We start from the raw sequence: 14,406 nt of genomic DNA, 5'->3' as shown, positions 1-14,406 counted from the left end.
AAGCATTGTCATAAAAAAAAGTTACACCTAGCATTGACAATAAGGTCATGAGATACCTCTGACGTAAATCCGTAGAAAGACTTTCTCCCAATTCGTGAACCTTTTGTATCAATGATCAAAACAATAATTATATTTAATCTTCATCAACCTAGAATTTTAACCATTGGGACTAAGGAATATCCCAAATAAAACTCATCCAAAATTAATTTATACCAAGTCTTTTAACCACGTGATTCGATTAGATAATATATGAATACATATAATGAGAAAAGAAAACAACCCAAATGCAGAAATAACAAGAAGCCAAAATGTTATACTAGAACTGAAATGAAATGAAAGAATACCATTCTCAAAGAAGGAAAAACGAAAAATGAGAACAGCACTTTGGATCACCTTCAACATATCAAATTTCATTTATTAAATATCATCCCCACAATAAAAGAAAGAAAAAAAAAAGGTCAAGCTCTACCTACTCCTTCATTAACTCCCAGTTCTCTAGCACTTCACTGTGGCACAGTAAGGCTTCTACAAGTTTTTCTATTGTGACCACGACCACCACAGGTCCCACACAATCGCAGAGATGGTTCTTTGTCAGTTAACACAGGTTTTTCCTTCCTCGGTCTCCCACGGGACCGTTTCTCTCGATCCCGGGACCTCTTTAGGCAACGAAGAGCAATTTCTCGTGCCCTCCAAGCTTTATCATAAGATATGGTAACTCCAAGTTGTTTCTCCACATCTTTGATTATGTCATTTGGTCTATAATCAGAAGCACCTTCCTCGAACTTGGACTTGATCAGCTGACCAACAACCCAACTACTGGCTTGATGATGGTTGCGATGGAACTTCTCGGTTAAACAAGTATGGACATTGTGGAATTTTCTTATCAGGAAGCAGTCAGAATCATTCAACTTTGATGCACGAAGTCGCCACTTACAGCTTTTGTCTGTACATATAACGAACAATAATTCTCTTGTCGAACGCCTTACTTTGAATTCAAAATTTTCTTTTATAGCCATAAGACTTAATTTGCTTTGTACATCCTTCTTGCTTGGATAAGTCTGGCCAACTGCTATAGTATCATTAGACATCAACTGCTCAATGGTTAAATTTTTTGGTACACTCATGTTCAACTGCTCAGAATATAAGCATGGTTGAATGCTCGGGTTCAACGGATCAGGTGTTGCAAATTCTTGGATGTCTTTTCTGTCATTTTGGATGGTAAGATTATCATCAAAAGAAATATTATTGGAGTTGTGTGGATGAATCTCATCACTACAACCATAATTATCACTTTGCATATGCCCATTTTCTACCACATTATTAGGCCCTCTATTATCATTGCAGTTATCATGTTGATGTTGATCAGCATTTTGCATCTCATCATCACAATTCATGTCTGCCTGAGGTCCACAACTAATGGCAGTTGTGTTTTGTTCTTCGATTTCAGTAAGAGCAAGAAAAGGAGGAAATTGAGAATTTTGTGCAGTAGGCACAAAGCCAGAAGTTTGATTACTTACACTTCCAGAGTCAAACGGAACTGGATAATGCACCTCCTTCTCTTGATTTAGTGATTCTCTGCGTTTGACGGTGATGCACAATGGTGTTCGCCTGCCATGATCGTCTACAAGATTCTCACCAATAAAAAAATCTACATCTTCATTGTCTAATATCTCTGTTGGTGGGGTTGGGACGTGGGCTTTATATAAACATTTCATTGTGGCCACATATTCAGCTGGATCAACTTTGACAATCTCATAGACTTTGTCCAGAAGATCGCTGTGTGTAATTTTCTCATCAACAATTATTCCTTTTAATTTATCACCATTAAATTCAAAACCATTCTCACTAAAAATCCAATCGCCATTATACATAACCAGAACCCGCACGGGAGACATCCTGAAAATATGATATGTTACATTAGAAACTATGAAATAACCAGTATAGTTTATAGGAATGAATACGTTGGTTTTATAGCCTCCAACCATGGCTCCCTTGGACTCTTCACACATAACCCAACATTTTCTTTTATCAAAAAATGTAAAAATTTCATTGGTAAGATGAAATTACAAAGCGGATGACCTATGAATAGGATTACAAAAATGCTCTTTCATTGAGCGATGAGAGAAACTAAATCATGATTATAAAAAGGGAAAACCAATTTACACCAGGTGAGGGCCGTATATGCAACCAAAGAAATATAGTCAAAACTATGAATGGTGCCATTAAAAATATGAGAGTTCCTGCCACACATATAACCCAAAATGATTTTGACATATCCTAATTCTGATTTTGTCCAAATGCATACTAATTATTACTCTTCTTCTTTGAGGACAAAACAAAATTTAGAGATGGGGGATCAAAACCTCTAAGTCCCAGCCAACTTGCATCACCTAAACTTATCTCACGGGATAGACCACCTAATTCTACAACATTTAAGTCCAAATATACTCGTAGGATATTAAATCTTAGGTAGATGACTGCTATAAATTGACTCATTCTCTTCAATATTATAAACGCCTTAAAGAAGGAGAGGTTTATTAGGGAGGACACCTTGAAAAATATTTCAATCCATAAGTTTCTACGACCTTCAAGGATGAACTAGACTTCGTTACCCTTGATTTAGAATTCCAGAAATCACTCTTCACAAAAAAAAAAAAAGGGATTTAACTTGTTCTTGACCTTCCTCAACTGAACCAGCTGCAACATTATCTTGTAGCTTGCAAGGACTACACTTGGTTAAACAACAGAACAAACATTTTAAGTACATGAATAAAAATTGCTAACTTCATAACGACCAAACAATAGAGAAATTAAATGCCATCAACACAAAAACTAATTTCAGAAAATAACTCATATGAACACCGACAAACCCAAATAACCAAAATTTCAAAAAAAAAAAAAAAAAGTCTCGAGTATTAACAAAACCCTAGATAACAAAACCGAAACAAAATAGGCTAAAGAAAAAAACGAACCCCATTAACGTCAAATATTTGATATCGATTTTTAGGGGTTACAGAACCAAATGGGCATTGTGAACTGCGAGAATTAGAGTAATTTCGAGTGGAACCGAGAAACTTACAGAAGGGGAGAGAAAAAGAGGAAAACAAGAACTGTTGTTTGAGGGATGAAGAAGCCTGCCGGAGCGGCGTGACGGTGGTGGCTGATTTTCGCGCTACGGCAGAGAGGTAGTTTATTTTTTTCGCGTGGCTATGAGATGGGTTTTTCCTGGGTCCCAAATGTCGTCTTTTTTCTTTCACCGTCACCCCTTTTTTCATCTCTCTGACGACCCTATAGGTTAATATCAAATTTAGGTTAAATTTAAATTTTCATTCTAGTCCTCTATTTTCCTACTATTTCATTGTTAGACCCTCTAATTTTATATTTTTAGTATATCCTAAATCTTATGGAAAAATATTTATTATAAATCAAAATACTATAAAAAAAGTTCTCTTAATTTATTAATGATGGAAGTTGTTAACTTTTTATTTAGCTTTTAACATTAAAATTTATTTTATAAATACTTTGGTTATATCTAGAAAAAACTTTCAATCATTATTAATAATTTATTTATTATCTCTCTTTTTGTTATAGATTTTGAAAATATATTTACTTACGTTAAAATGATTATTAATCAATTTTGATTAAGATTAAAATTAAATTTTGAGTAGAAAACTTTGATAGATTAAATTAAAGATTAATAAATATATAAATATTTAAAATTGAAAGTATGGGAAAACTATAGAGGTAATTATTCGATTGTTGTTTTTTTTTCTTTTGAATGTATATGAAAGACTAAGTAATTTTTTATCCTTAACTAAAAAAAATTTAATGTGAATCAAGTTTTTTTTTTGTACAAATATTGTTTTAACTTATAAATAAATTTTGAGAATTTCTTATTCTTATAAAAGTAGGATAATTGTTTTAAAAGATGGTTTCTGAAAAATAGAGAAAAAAAAAAACAAACTATTTACACATTCGAAAAACCATAAAATTTATTATACTTCATTTTTTATTTTTATGTAAAATGTAAATATTTTTTATTAATTTTTATATTTTTCTTTTTGATATTTCCTCATTTTAAAACTTCCGATGCCTCAACATTGCATCCACGACCTATAACATGATCAAAATTTCCTTTTTAAGTCTACAAATTCTTTTCATCTTTATTCAAAATTTTACGATTTTTCTATAGTAAATTTGGAACTTTCGTAAAAGCCAAAACAATATAATTTTTATAAGAATGAAAAAAATGAACATTTAATATGTACACAGAAACATATTTAAATAAAAAAATTAAAAATATATCGTAATTTAATGATATTTTGATATATTTATAGATATTTTGGTTAATTTTATTATATTTAAAAACAATCAATTTTACGAACGAATGTCATTAAATAGTGTTTAAAAAGAGCAAACAGCAAAACTCACGCATACATACACATACCTCAATATATTCCTTTCAAGTTTACAAAACCGTAAAATCTTGGGATATAAAGAATGAATTCTATATACATAAATATGTATATTTTTTCCCTTCGGAAAAGAGTGTCCCTTTGGTCATTTTCCGCAATCGCCACAATTGTATGTAATTGTGCCTAAAACGCAACAGTAAACGTCAGTCAGCAGAAGATGGCGAACTCCGACGAAGCAAATCTTGAACTTTTTCTCCAATGGCTACAGGTAACAGTGTTAAACTTGCGTTGAGTTTCCTGAACATGAACCAAAAGAAAACTATGTCAGAAACTTACGCAGCAGCTTAGTGGGTTTCAGCTTCCATGATTCCGGAAACTTTTTCTTCTGCTAAAAGTTGCAACTTTTTCAATATTTTTTTTTTCATTAATTGGGGTTCAATTCAGGTTAATGGAGCAGACCTTCGAGGTTGCACGATCAAGTACAGTGATTTGAGCAAAGGGTGTGGACTTTTTTCTGCAAACGATGCCTCTGATGGTATTCTAAATTTCGATTTTTCGTTTTTCCACAATAAATTTTATTCTTGCGGCAGTATTTGATTCTGTAGCCAAATTGTTTCGCAGTTTCTCTAGTTTTTGCTGTTTTTTAATTACTTGAGAAACAACTATCAGGCTAAAAGCTCATGAACTTCTATGTGGGGAGTGATCATTTTAAAATTTATTTATTTTTGTTTACTCACGTCCCATTTTGAAAATGATTTTTAATTTCCTAGATGTGCCATTCATGTAATAGGAATAAGGTAGTTATTTTATATAAAAATGAATTCTACCCAGTTCATGTCGGTGGTAAGATTTTCATTAACATTAAGTCTGGTTTTAACACTGGAGGTTGGTGAATGAGATACTGCAGAGTACCTCTAGTGACTTAAGTCAATGGAATTGGCTTAATACTTTCTAAGAAATTTACTGGACGACAGATTTAATTTGAAGGTAGGAAGAAATAGTAATCTTCCTTTTGGGTGTTGAACTAGCTGTTCTATAGCCAATTTCCCAGACTCTTTTTTCTCTGTGATGATGATGATATATAGTACATCGGTCGCTGATTAGGAGATGAGAAGGATGTGTCCTTAACATGCTAGAATTTCCCCAAGTGGATAGGCTTCCTGGCCTTGCTATGAAACTGCGACCCTTCCAACAGCCAATACGAGAGAGTTGACTGGTAAGAGCTCAAGTGTTTTCTCTTGCAAGTCTGTTTTCTTGAATTTTGCAGTGGGTAGAAATACGAAGCCTTGAAAAGTTCAAATTTTTCTTTGAACTTAACACTTGTAGGTATTAGGATTTAACATACGAGATAATTTCCAAAACCAAACACTATCGAGTGTCCCTCTCCTGTTGCAACTTATGCAAGGAACATTGGAAAACCTCAGACAAGTCTGTTGTTTCCTTCCTGTTTTTGCGTCACATTCTCTTGAAAGGACTTTAGAAGTTTTTTGATCATCAATCTTTCTAGCCATGGGTTCAAAGGCAAGGGAGCGTCCTTGGAACATCATGATCAAGCCTTTTTTTGGTAAGTTTAGAAGGAAAGCAATGTAGGAAATGTAACAAAACTTAGAAAAGAAGGCATCTGCTTGTGAAAATTTGGTTCTGACTCTAGCTTGTTGGTTGAGATTTTCTTTGTACTTGCAACTTAATGTGTATATGCAACATCTGAAAATTATTTTCTTAATTTCCTTGCACTTTCCCAGCTGTTTCCTTTAATCAATATTTGCATGGAAGTTTAGTTAAAAAAAGAAACTAACAAACTTGCTTTTGGAATCATGTTGGATAGTAGTAGCAGGGTAACTTTTGTCATAACTTCTCAGTTTCTCAGGGGAATAGTTCATTTTCTTACTTGTGCAGGGGTTCTATTAGTTGTTCCCCTAGATCTAGCAATCACTCCAATGAGAGTTTTGCAAGATCCTCTTTATGGACCAGAGTGTAGAGCAATGTATGAAGAAGGTGAAGTAGATGATAGATTTTTGATGATTTTGTTCCTCATGGTTGAGCGGCTGCGTGAAAATTCTTCATGGAAACCGTATGTAACTTTAACATTCTTAAGTTATGTTTATGATAAACATTCTTTCTAAATGATCATTTATTTGTCTGTCTTATAGTTGGTGAGATCTCAGTGATTTATTATTAGGTACCTTGATGTGCTTCCTACAAGATTTGGGAATCCACTTTGGTTTACTGATAACGAGCTCTTGGAACTGAAGGGTACCACACTTTATCGAGCAACTGAATTACAGGTGCAGAGCTCACTTTGGTATATTTTATATAAAACCTTATTTTCAGTTCATTACAGAATAGTTGCTACTCTGTCATCACCTGAAGAATCTCACTGTACATGCTTATATGAATTATCTTGTTCCATTATAATTTTTTCTTTTTTGCAGAAAAATTCACTGCAGTCATTGTATGAAAATAAAGTGAAGAAATTGGTTAGTAGATTGTTGACTCTTGAAGGGTTTTCAGGAAGGTCTGTCTAACTTGGATTCCATTTTCTCCTTTTATTTCAAACTGATCCTTTGGAAACAGTTCTATTTTTATTTTTTACTATATGTCCTTAGAAAATTTTCCTACTTTGATATAAGATCGTGTCTTCTTTATTCTTTAAGTTCCTTTTTCTTTTGAGGAACCATAGAACCTTTGAAGGGGTTGAGAGGTCCTTGGATGTGTAGTTCCTGGTTAGGTCCATTCCATCAGTGGTCTTCAGTGTTTAAAGCATTCTGTAATTATCCCTTAGGTGTATCGAATCCTGTATCATTATCTTATTCATTGTTGCAGTGTCAAGTCATTTTATTTGCTGTATTTTGTTTTTATTTTTTTCAGGGAGGTGAGCTTTGAAGATTTCCTATGGTATGCAAATTAGCAGGATTTTTCATTAATCTTAATCTTGTTTACTGTTCGTCTGCTTAACTATCTATTCATTTTCCATTCAAGATTGAACATGATTGCTTTTGTAGGGCAAATTCCATTTTCTGGGCACGTGCCTTGAACATTCCAATGCCGCATGATTATGTATTTCCTAAAATTCAAGAAGAGGTTGGAAGTGACTCCTTGATAGAAGAAACTGCTGAGGTTTCAACTTCTGCTGTCTGTGATGTGCAGTTGGCTTGCACTAAGAATGAAGATGGTGGTCACTCTTGTACTTAAGTTATTTGAAGCTTGTTTTTTGTGACGTCATGAGGATAAATTATTTTACATGAACTTACAAACTAGGTCAATCTCAGGGTGCGAAGATCTTCGGATGATTGATAGCGCAGCTACTGGAGAAACATTTGGGTCTTTAAAACAAGAAACTGTCTGGGTGGAGGGTCTTGTTCCTGGTGTTGACTTTTGCAATCATGGTGTGTAGAAATTTATCAGATTTTACTAGTACTGTCGTTTTTTTTATCCCTTTGTTCACTTTTGTGCTTATTTCACATTATTTGCAACAGATTCTGTATAGATGATGTTTCATTGCAACCAATAATGTATTATTATTATTATTTTTCCTTTTTCTTTCATCAATAGAATCATGCTATGTAAATAGACTACCAATCAGGTCAAAGATAAGTCCAGGTGTACGAGTTATAATTAAGGAAAAATGGAAATAAGAAAGGAGTATGTAATGTAGGATCCCGTAGACCTATGAGTTCTAGCAGGAAGGAGGCGCATCCATAACCGTTTGGTTGGGCAGCCCTTCCCCTATTGAGTGATAGCTTCGATAAAAAGGCGAGGGGGGCAGCCCGCATCAGAGCGTCTAACAAGCACCCCCCCCCCCCCCCCCCCCAATACGGACTCTCGGTTTGGTTCAGAGCCTGGTATTTTAAGTATGCAATGTAGGACTAGTAATTAGATCTTTATATTCATTATTATCAAATGTTTTATGAGAAAACATGAAAATTAAATAGAGCAATCTTTTGTAATTATTTATTTTGAGTTGAACTCCCAAAGTCTTTTAGGGGATAAATCAAATAAATACCGAAAGATTGGAATAATCTGAATTGGTTTGACTCAAAAAACAGCCTAGTAAAAGTTCGTTTTTAATTTTTATATATTAAATAAGATTTTTTTTTATCAAAGCATTTATTGTCTTCTCAAAGATGCATCATGTGTGGTAAAAAGAGTGAAGATATCAAGGTCAATGCCTCTCGTTTTTGGATCTTTTCTTGCTGAGTTAATTGTTTTCGGATTTTTGACTTGGAGATGCCTGTTTAAACTTTGTTTTCATGTTAGCATGGACGAGGTAAATTGAAGAATAATAGGGAAACATTGTTCTTAAATGTGCTGTCTGGAAATTATTTGAAGCTGTTGGATGGAGTGATTTTTTATTTGATGATTTTTCACTTGTCAAAGCATTGTCTGATACTGGACATGGTTTTGAAATTCTTGTGATCATCTGTCACTCTCTGACTAAGCCTTGTACTTTTAGATCTGAAAGCAACAGCAACATGGGAAGTTGATGGAATAGGGTCCACTACTGGAGTTCCTTTCTCAATGTACCTCCTCTCTGGTATTGCGATCTTTCTTATAATGCCTTTTTCTCTTCAATGTGTATGTTGGAATTCCATACCTTTCTCCACCTATTTATTCAATCTTTCTGTTTCATATGGTTTAGAGTGCTCTCTTAGTCCCTTTCAAATTTCTTTGAGCTTCGGTGCTTAGAAGATTAAATCCTCAACTTTGATGGAAAAGAGAAGACCTCTTTATTTTCCTTCGTCAAAATTCATTTTTCCTCCCGAAGCCCATAAAACCATCTATTCCTCGTAGTCATCACTCTTCATTTCTCTTCAGTATAATGGTGGCGAATTTTCTAACAGCTTTAATCCTTGATATATCTGGAAAAGCTGTTTCAAGGTCATCCGGAGTGGAGGAGGTTTCGATCAGCTACGGTAACAAGGGGAATGAGGTATCAATTATCATTTTCAAGAACTTGTCCCTGAACCGTGAATATTACTTTCCTCTTGTTGTTTCTAATCATGTAATGATAGAAGGAAACATCTTTAGCTTACTCTAGATTAAATTGTTGCATCTGCAGTTTTCTTCTGCGTTGCAATTCCTTTACACATTGAACTTTTTATTTGTTATTTCTATTCTTTCATTCTGATAAGCTTAGATTTTTCCCATCTGTGGCAGGAGCTCCTTTATCTTTACGGATTTGTCATGGAAGATAATCCAGATGATTATCTCATGGTAATGCTATCTAACACTAGGACTACTTGACAATGTACCCTTCCTTTTTGTAGACGGGTATGTAAGTGGGTTGGTTTGACCCCAAGCCTACTGTCGGTTTAGGAGGTTGAAGAGAAGTCATATTACCTTTTTCTTTGAAATGAAAAAACTCAAAAACCAAACTGATTTAAAGTAGGCAAATCAGTTTGATTATTTTTGGTTTTACAATTATACAGAGTCAAACCAATTCAGATCAGTTGGCTTTTCAAATTTTGTACCGTCCACTAATAGACATTTGTTTCCGTGAATACAAAAATCGGTTGTTTGATGGATGGTATGCAGGTACACTATCCTTTAGAAGCAATCCAGAATGCTTCCTTTTCCGATTCGAAGTTACAGCTGCTTGAATTACAGGTTAACTATTTTAAAATTTACATTACATAGTTTAGATTATGTTCAATGAATATTATATTTAACCGACCGTAGGTCTGACTAGTTTAAATGTTTTATAGATTAATTGTCTGGACAAACATGTTCAATCTAACGAGTTTGAATTTGTCTTTATAACTCCTACCCATTAACAGAAGGCTGAAATGCGGTGTCTTTTACCAAGAAGGTTGCTGGATCATGGATTTCACCCACCAAAAACCTCAAATATCAAAGAAAATGTTGACTGCAGCAACAGAGCTTGCAATTACAGCTGGAGTGGTCAGCGCAAGCTACCTTCTTACTTGGACAAGCTGATATTCCCTGAGAAATTTTTAACTGCATTGAGAACTATATCAATGGAGGAGGACGAGCTTATGCAGGTTTCCTCTTTACTGGCAGAGGTAGGGCTAGAAATTTTGGGCCCATTTAAACAAATATGCTTAAGCTCCTTGTTGCTTGGCTAATACATGATGCAACGCTCGATAAATTATCGGGGAAGTAGATGTAACTAGGTCTTGGATACGAGAATCCCTATGTTTTAGGACTCCCCTTTTGTTTCACAGAAATAGGATCGTTCAACTCTTTGTATGAGGATGAGAGACCTCAGGAAACCAGACTTTCATAAAGTTAAATCAGGATGCACATTTTTCATGGACAATTGACTTCTTGGTCTCACCCAATTTTAAATAAAGACTGCGGACAAAATAGACAAGGAGAGCATAGAATAATCTTCCAATGACAATCAATAATGTGATCTTTTGCTTTCTATTATGATATTCCAGTAAGTTAAACATATTAATAATTGATAACATCTATTTTCATAGTACTCTTTAGATGTTTCCTTACCGGATGTTATACAAAAATTTTCTTGAATGAGAATTTGTGGTGAGAAAGCAAGAGCATGCTGTTGATAATTCTTAATGTAGATGGAATTTCCGATATTCTGAAGTAATATTATGTGACCTTTGATTTTTTTTTTTAATTGTATTTATTTTTCTTCTTAAGATTGTAGGACCTGAAGAGGATAGGCAGCCCACTGACACTGACGTCCAAGCTGCAGTCTGGGAGGCTTGTGGTGACTCTGGAGCTTTGCAATTGCTTGTTGATCTTCTTCAAAAGAAGTAATTGCACGATTGTATTTTAGTGATGTTTGTTCTCTTTCTATACTCAAAGTGCAATATTACTCAAAACTCGTTGGTGGATTTTTGGAGTCTAGAGAAAACAAAATAGGATATTTGAATGTAGTTTCTTTTACACCCTGAACATAAGGATTAAGAACAATAATGTGAAGACTATCCTAGTGAAACTCTACTATCAAGAAAGCATTTTTGTGAGGCATCCCTAACGAGTTTTGAGGTAATGACTAACCGTCCATGTTTTAGGATGATGGATCTTGAAGAAGGCACCGGAACTCTGGACAGTGACACTAAGCTGCTAAAAGAGGCCCAAGTGACTGAAAGCGTGAACGCAAATGGCTTGTGTCAGGATTCTGCTAGGTATCATCCTTTATTGGTTATTAAGTTTAACCTTAAAACAAAAACTCTGTTTGTAATTTTCTAGATGAGTTTGTGAGATGAGGTCTATCAATACCAAAATGAGTTCTGTAAAACTTTAAACCAAGAATGTTAACCCTTTGATATATGCATGACACCAGTAGCTTCAAATTCTTCTGTTTTAGCTTGAGCTGAAAAGAAACTCAAACTCTTCCCATCTTTGATAGTTATTATACCTTAAAAGAAGTTCATCAGTTCTTATTAACATTTCTCTTTCTCCTCGGCTGCAACAGATTATTAGACGACAAGAAGCCGCAAAACTTGATGAGCAGGAACCAATGGTGTAGCATTGTTTATCGCCATGGTCAGAAGGAACTAACCAGTCTTTTTCTGAAGGAGGCAGAACATGCTTTGCATTTGTCATTAAGTGAGGAAAACTGAACACCACTTTAACAACTCTCTCTAGCACAGTTTTGCATGTAGTTATAGGTTTCATCTGTTTCTTTGTAATTTAAATGCATGGGATTTTTTTCCCTTGATCATCTTTAGTAATTTTATGCTTGTGAAATTTACTTTCATGCATTTCAAAATAAAAAATCTCCTCCAAAATTACTGGCCATATTTATAATGTCAAGGTTTAGTTTGTGTCCCCATTGATTTCTGTGTCTCACATATGAAACCCTTCTTTCTATGCATGTGTGGTGTTCTGATAACTAGATCTCTTAGCAAGGCAAGAACCAACCAGAGTACTGTATTAGAGTATTAAAATGGTGGATTTACGACCTGTTTGGAATGTATTTTTCATTTTTCTAAGCACTTGAAATATCGTTTCAAATAGACCATTACACCCCGTAGTATATTGTTCTATCTTCTCCATGAGCACGGGCATACTTACCCTTGAGATATCTCTACACGGCATATTAGAGAAATATAAGTTCTATTTTCAAAACCAATTGACAATAAATTTCAATATCTTATATATGTTTTAAAGATTGTGAGGTCTACGCATCTGAAGAATTTCTTTAGATTTACTATTTTTGTGTCGATCTTTTCTCCTTAATTGAGTACTTGTGTGGGATTTATGATTGTTTTAGAGAAAGATATGTTTCATATCAAAATCAATTGTTGTACTATAAATTTAAGATCTTTCATCTTTTAGGTTTGGAATTTTCAACAAGGTATATACTTAGAAATAGAAGCAAAGATGCTGTCCAACAAGATGTGTAATTGACATCATCAAATGTTCTAGGTTTCAGTCTTCCCACTAGTCATTTTTGTAAGATTTTGATTGCACATAAGTGAAAGGGCTTACACTTAAGATTTTGTAAGATTTTGATTTAGGTAAGCCCATAGTTTAAACCCATCTTGGGCTAATTGGTTATGGACCTTTCTTCATGGGGAATTGTGAAGAATGCCTACCAAAAAGGCCTTACACTTGAGAATACATAGCTTTAAATCGTTGCAAATAAAGTAGACTTTTAGAGATGAGGGTGAAGATATCTAATTATTTACGGCTCGCCCCAAATTGGGTTAAGTTGGACGGGTAAAAAAAATTAGGTTCACAGATGATCAAACATGTTTATTATTTTGTTATTCATATTAACTAATATTTCTTAACTCTTCCAATTATTTTTTTCTATAATAATTTTATCTCGACACTACTCAAACACTCATCTACAATCAAACATCTCAATATACATGCACACGAAAAGATATCGATTGTGTTTGTCGTGGAGGTATGAAATTATTACGTTCATTTATACCTTGGTAAATTCTTATATTTACTGCCAAACACTCGATTGGTTATTTTTTAACTTCTTATCTTTACTTTTTAGTTGTATGTTTATTTTACTTTTGATAATTTAGGTAATAGTTTTAAATAGTAAAATTGTTGAAAATATTTACAAGTATAGTAATTTTTTTAAAAATTTATCAATGACAGATGATGATAGGCATCGATAGATATTTATCGATGCCTATCTATGATAGATGATAGTAGTTTATCCGTATCTTTCATTGACGGTAGATTTCTATATTTGTAAATATTTTGATTCATTTTTGCTATATTTAAAAACAACCCATAGTTGAATTTAAATTTCTCCTACATTTAACTTAACAGAATTTCCTACTTTATAATAAAATATATTATCATATTAATAATTCGTCTAGTATGATCAATATGATTAATTTATATTTGTTTAGATTATGTTTAGTAGCTACTTTTAAAGGGGTGTTTGATTTCTTGAAAAAAGAAATGTATTTTTTGTCACAAGGAATCTGACAAATTGTCCAAAAACATAGCTTTAGGATTTTTTGCAATTATACATTGTTTTAGGTATTTTTGAAACACAAGTTTTTTTTTTTTTTTGGTTTGTAACAAAGCAATTAAAAGTACTTTTCCTATATAAAATAAACCAAAGCTAATTGATTGTAATTAATATAAAATACTTTCTCAATGGCTAAAGAGAAACCCTCAACCATTCAATTTAATAAAATATCTTAGAATCTAATTTGATTTACTTTGGATTGAGTAGAGGAAAATATATTTTATTTCAGAATTTTTTTTTTGAACTCTTCTATTAAAAATTGTTTAAAATAAAATTAAATTCTTCTTTGGTGTTTGCCTAACATTTTGATTTTTCCTAAAATAACTTACTTTCAAAATTAATTACTTAAAAAGTTGAACCAAACACAGTGTTATAATTTAGATTACTCTTAGAAAAATGTTCTAGACAAGTGAAATAATTCTATTCCAAAAATATTTATTAAAAGAAATTAAGCTTATGTCAGTCACCTTAGAGATTTAGAACCTTCAACCTTAATGTAAATAATATATTGGCAAGTTAAATTATGAATCTAGAATGAAAAGTTGAGAA

The 14,406-nt window shown here is 33.3% G+C and overlaps 2 protein-coding genes across 6 annotated transcripts; one reads left to right on the top strand and one right to left on the bottom strand.

The window, feature by feature from the left end:
• Positions 1 to 383: 383 nt before the first annotated feature.
• LOC103500950 (uncharacterized) lies at positions 384 to 3,277 on the bottom strand. 2 transcript variants are annotated; one of them, XM_051089074.1, is made up of 2 exons: positions 2,973 to 3,277; positions 384 to 1,896 (listed from the first exon to the last, which is right to left on the bottom strand). In XM_051089074.1, the coding sequence occupies exons 1-2, from the start codon at positions 2,975 to 2,977 to the stop codon at positions 504 to 506; spliced, it is 1,398 nt and encodes a 465-aa protein (XP_050945031.1). In that variant the 5' UTR covers positions 2,978 to 3,277; the 3' UTR covers positions 384 to 503. The 2 variants fall into 2 exon arrangements, with proteins under 2 accessions (XP_050945031.1, XP_008462640.1); XM_008464418.3 differs by having other exon boundaries at positions 3,080 to 3,277.
• Positions 3,278 to 4,462: 1,185 nt separating this feature from the next.
• On the top strand, positions 4,463 to 12,187 carry LOC103500952 (uncharacterized). 4 transcript variants are annotated; one of them, XM_008464419.3, is made up of 16 exons: positions 4,475 to 4,683; positions 4,860 to 4,950; positions 6,312 to 6,486; positions 6,595 to 6,700; positions 6,848 to 6,930; positions 7,284 to 7,310; positions 7,418 to 7,587; positions 7,685 to 7,801; positions 8,869 to 8,949; positions 9,257 to 9,345; positions 9,573 to 9,629; positions 9,951 to 10,022; positions 10,193 to 10,438; positions 11,043 to 11,158; positions 11,420 to 11,533; positions 11,824 to 12,187. In XM_008464419.3, exons 1-16 carry the CDS (start codon positions 4,633 to 4,635, stop codon positions 11,969 to 11,971), a joined length of 1,743 nt encoding a protein of 580 aa, XP_008462641.1. In that variant the 5' UTR covers positions 4,475 to 4,632; the 3' UTR covers positions 11,972 to 12,187. The 4 variants fall into 4 exon arrangements, with proteins under 4 accessions (XP_050945030.1, XP_008462641.1, XP_050945028.1 ...); XM_051089071.1 differs by having other exon boundaries at positions 4,476 to 4,683; positions 9,284 to 9,345; XM_051089073.1 differs by lacking the exon at positions 11,824 to 12,187 and having other exon boundaries at positions 4,463 to 4,683; positions 11,050 to 11,158.
• Positions 12,188 to 14,406: the final 2,219 nt, after the last annotated feature.

This window comes from Cucumis melo, chromosome 8 (genome assembly GCF_025177605.1).
Source record: "Cucumis melo cultivar AY chromosome 8, USDA_Cmelo_AY_1.0, whole genome shotgun sequence".
NCBI lineage: Eukaryota > Viridiplantae > Streptophyta > Magnoliopsida > Cucurbitales > Cucurbitaceae > Cucumis > Cucumis melo.
This window is presented reverse-complemented; position numbering and strand designations above follow the sequence as displayed.

What these genes read in the sequence shown, in the direction of transcription:
- LOC103500952 (XM_008464419.3), top strand. Translation starts at nt 4,633, where the DNA reads ATGGCGAACTCCGACGAAGCAAATCTTGAACTTTTTCTCCAATGGCTA. An exon ending in ATCGAGCAACTGAATTACAG is followed by an intron (nt 6,701 to 6,847) that starts GTGCAGAGCTCA and finishes TCTTTTTTGCAG; the next exon opens with AAAAATTCACTGCAGTCATT. An exon ending in TGTTGACTTTTGCAATCATG is followed by an intron (nt 7,802 to 8,868) that starts GTGTGTAGAAAT and finishes TTGTACTTTTAG; the next exon opens with ATCTGAAAGCAACAGCAACA.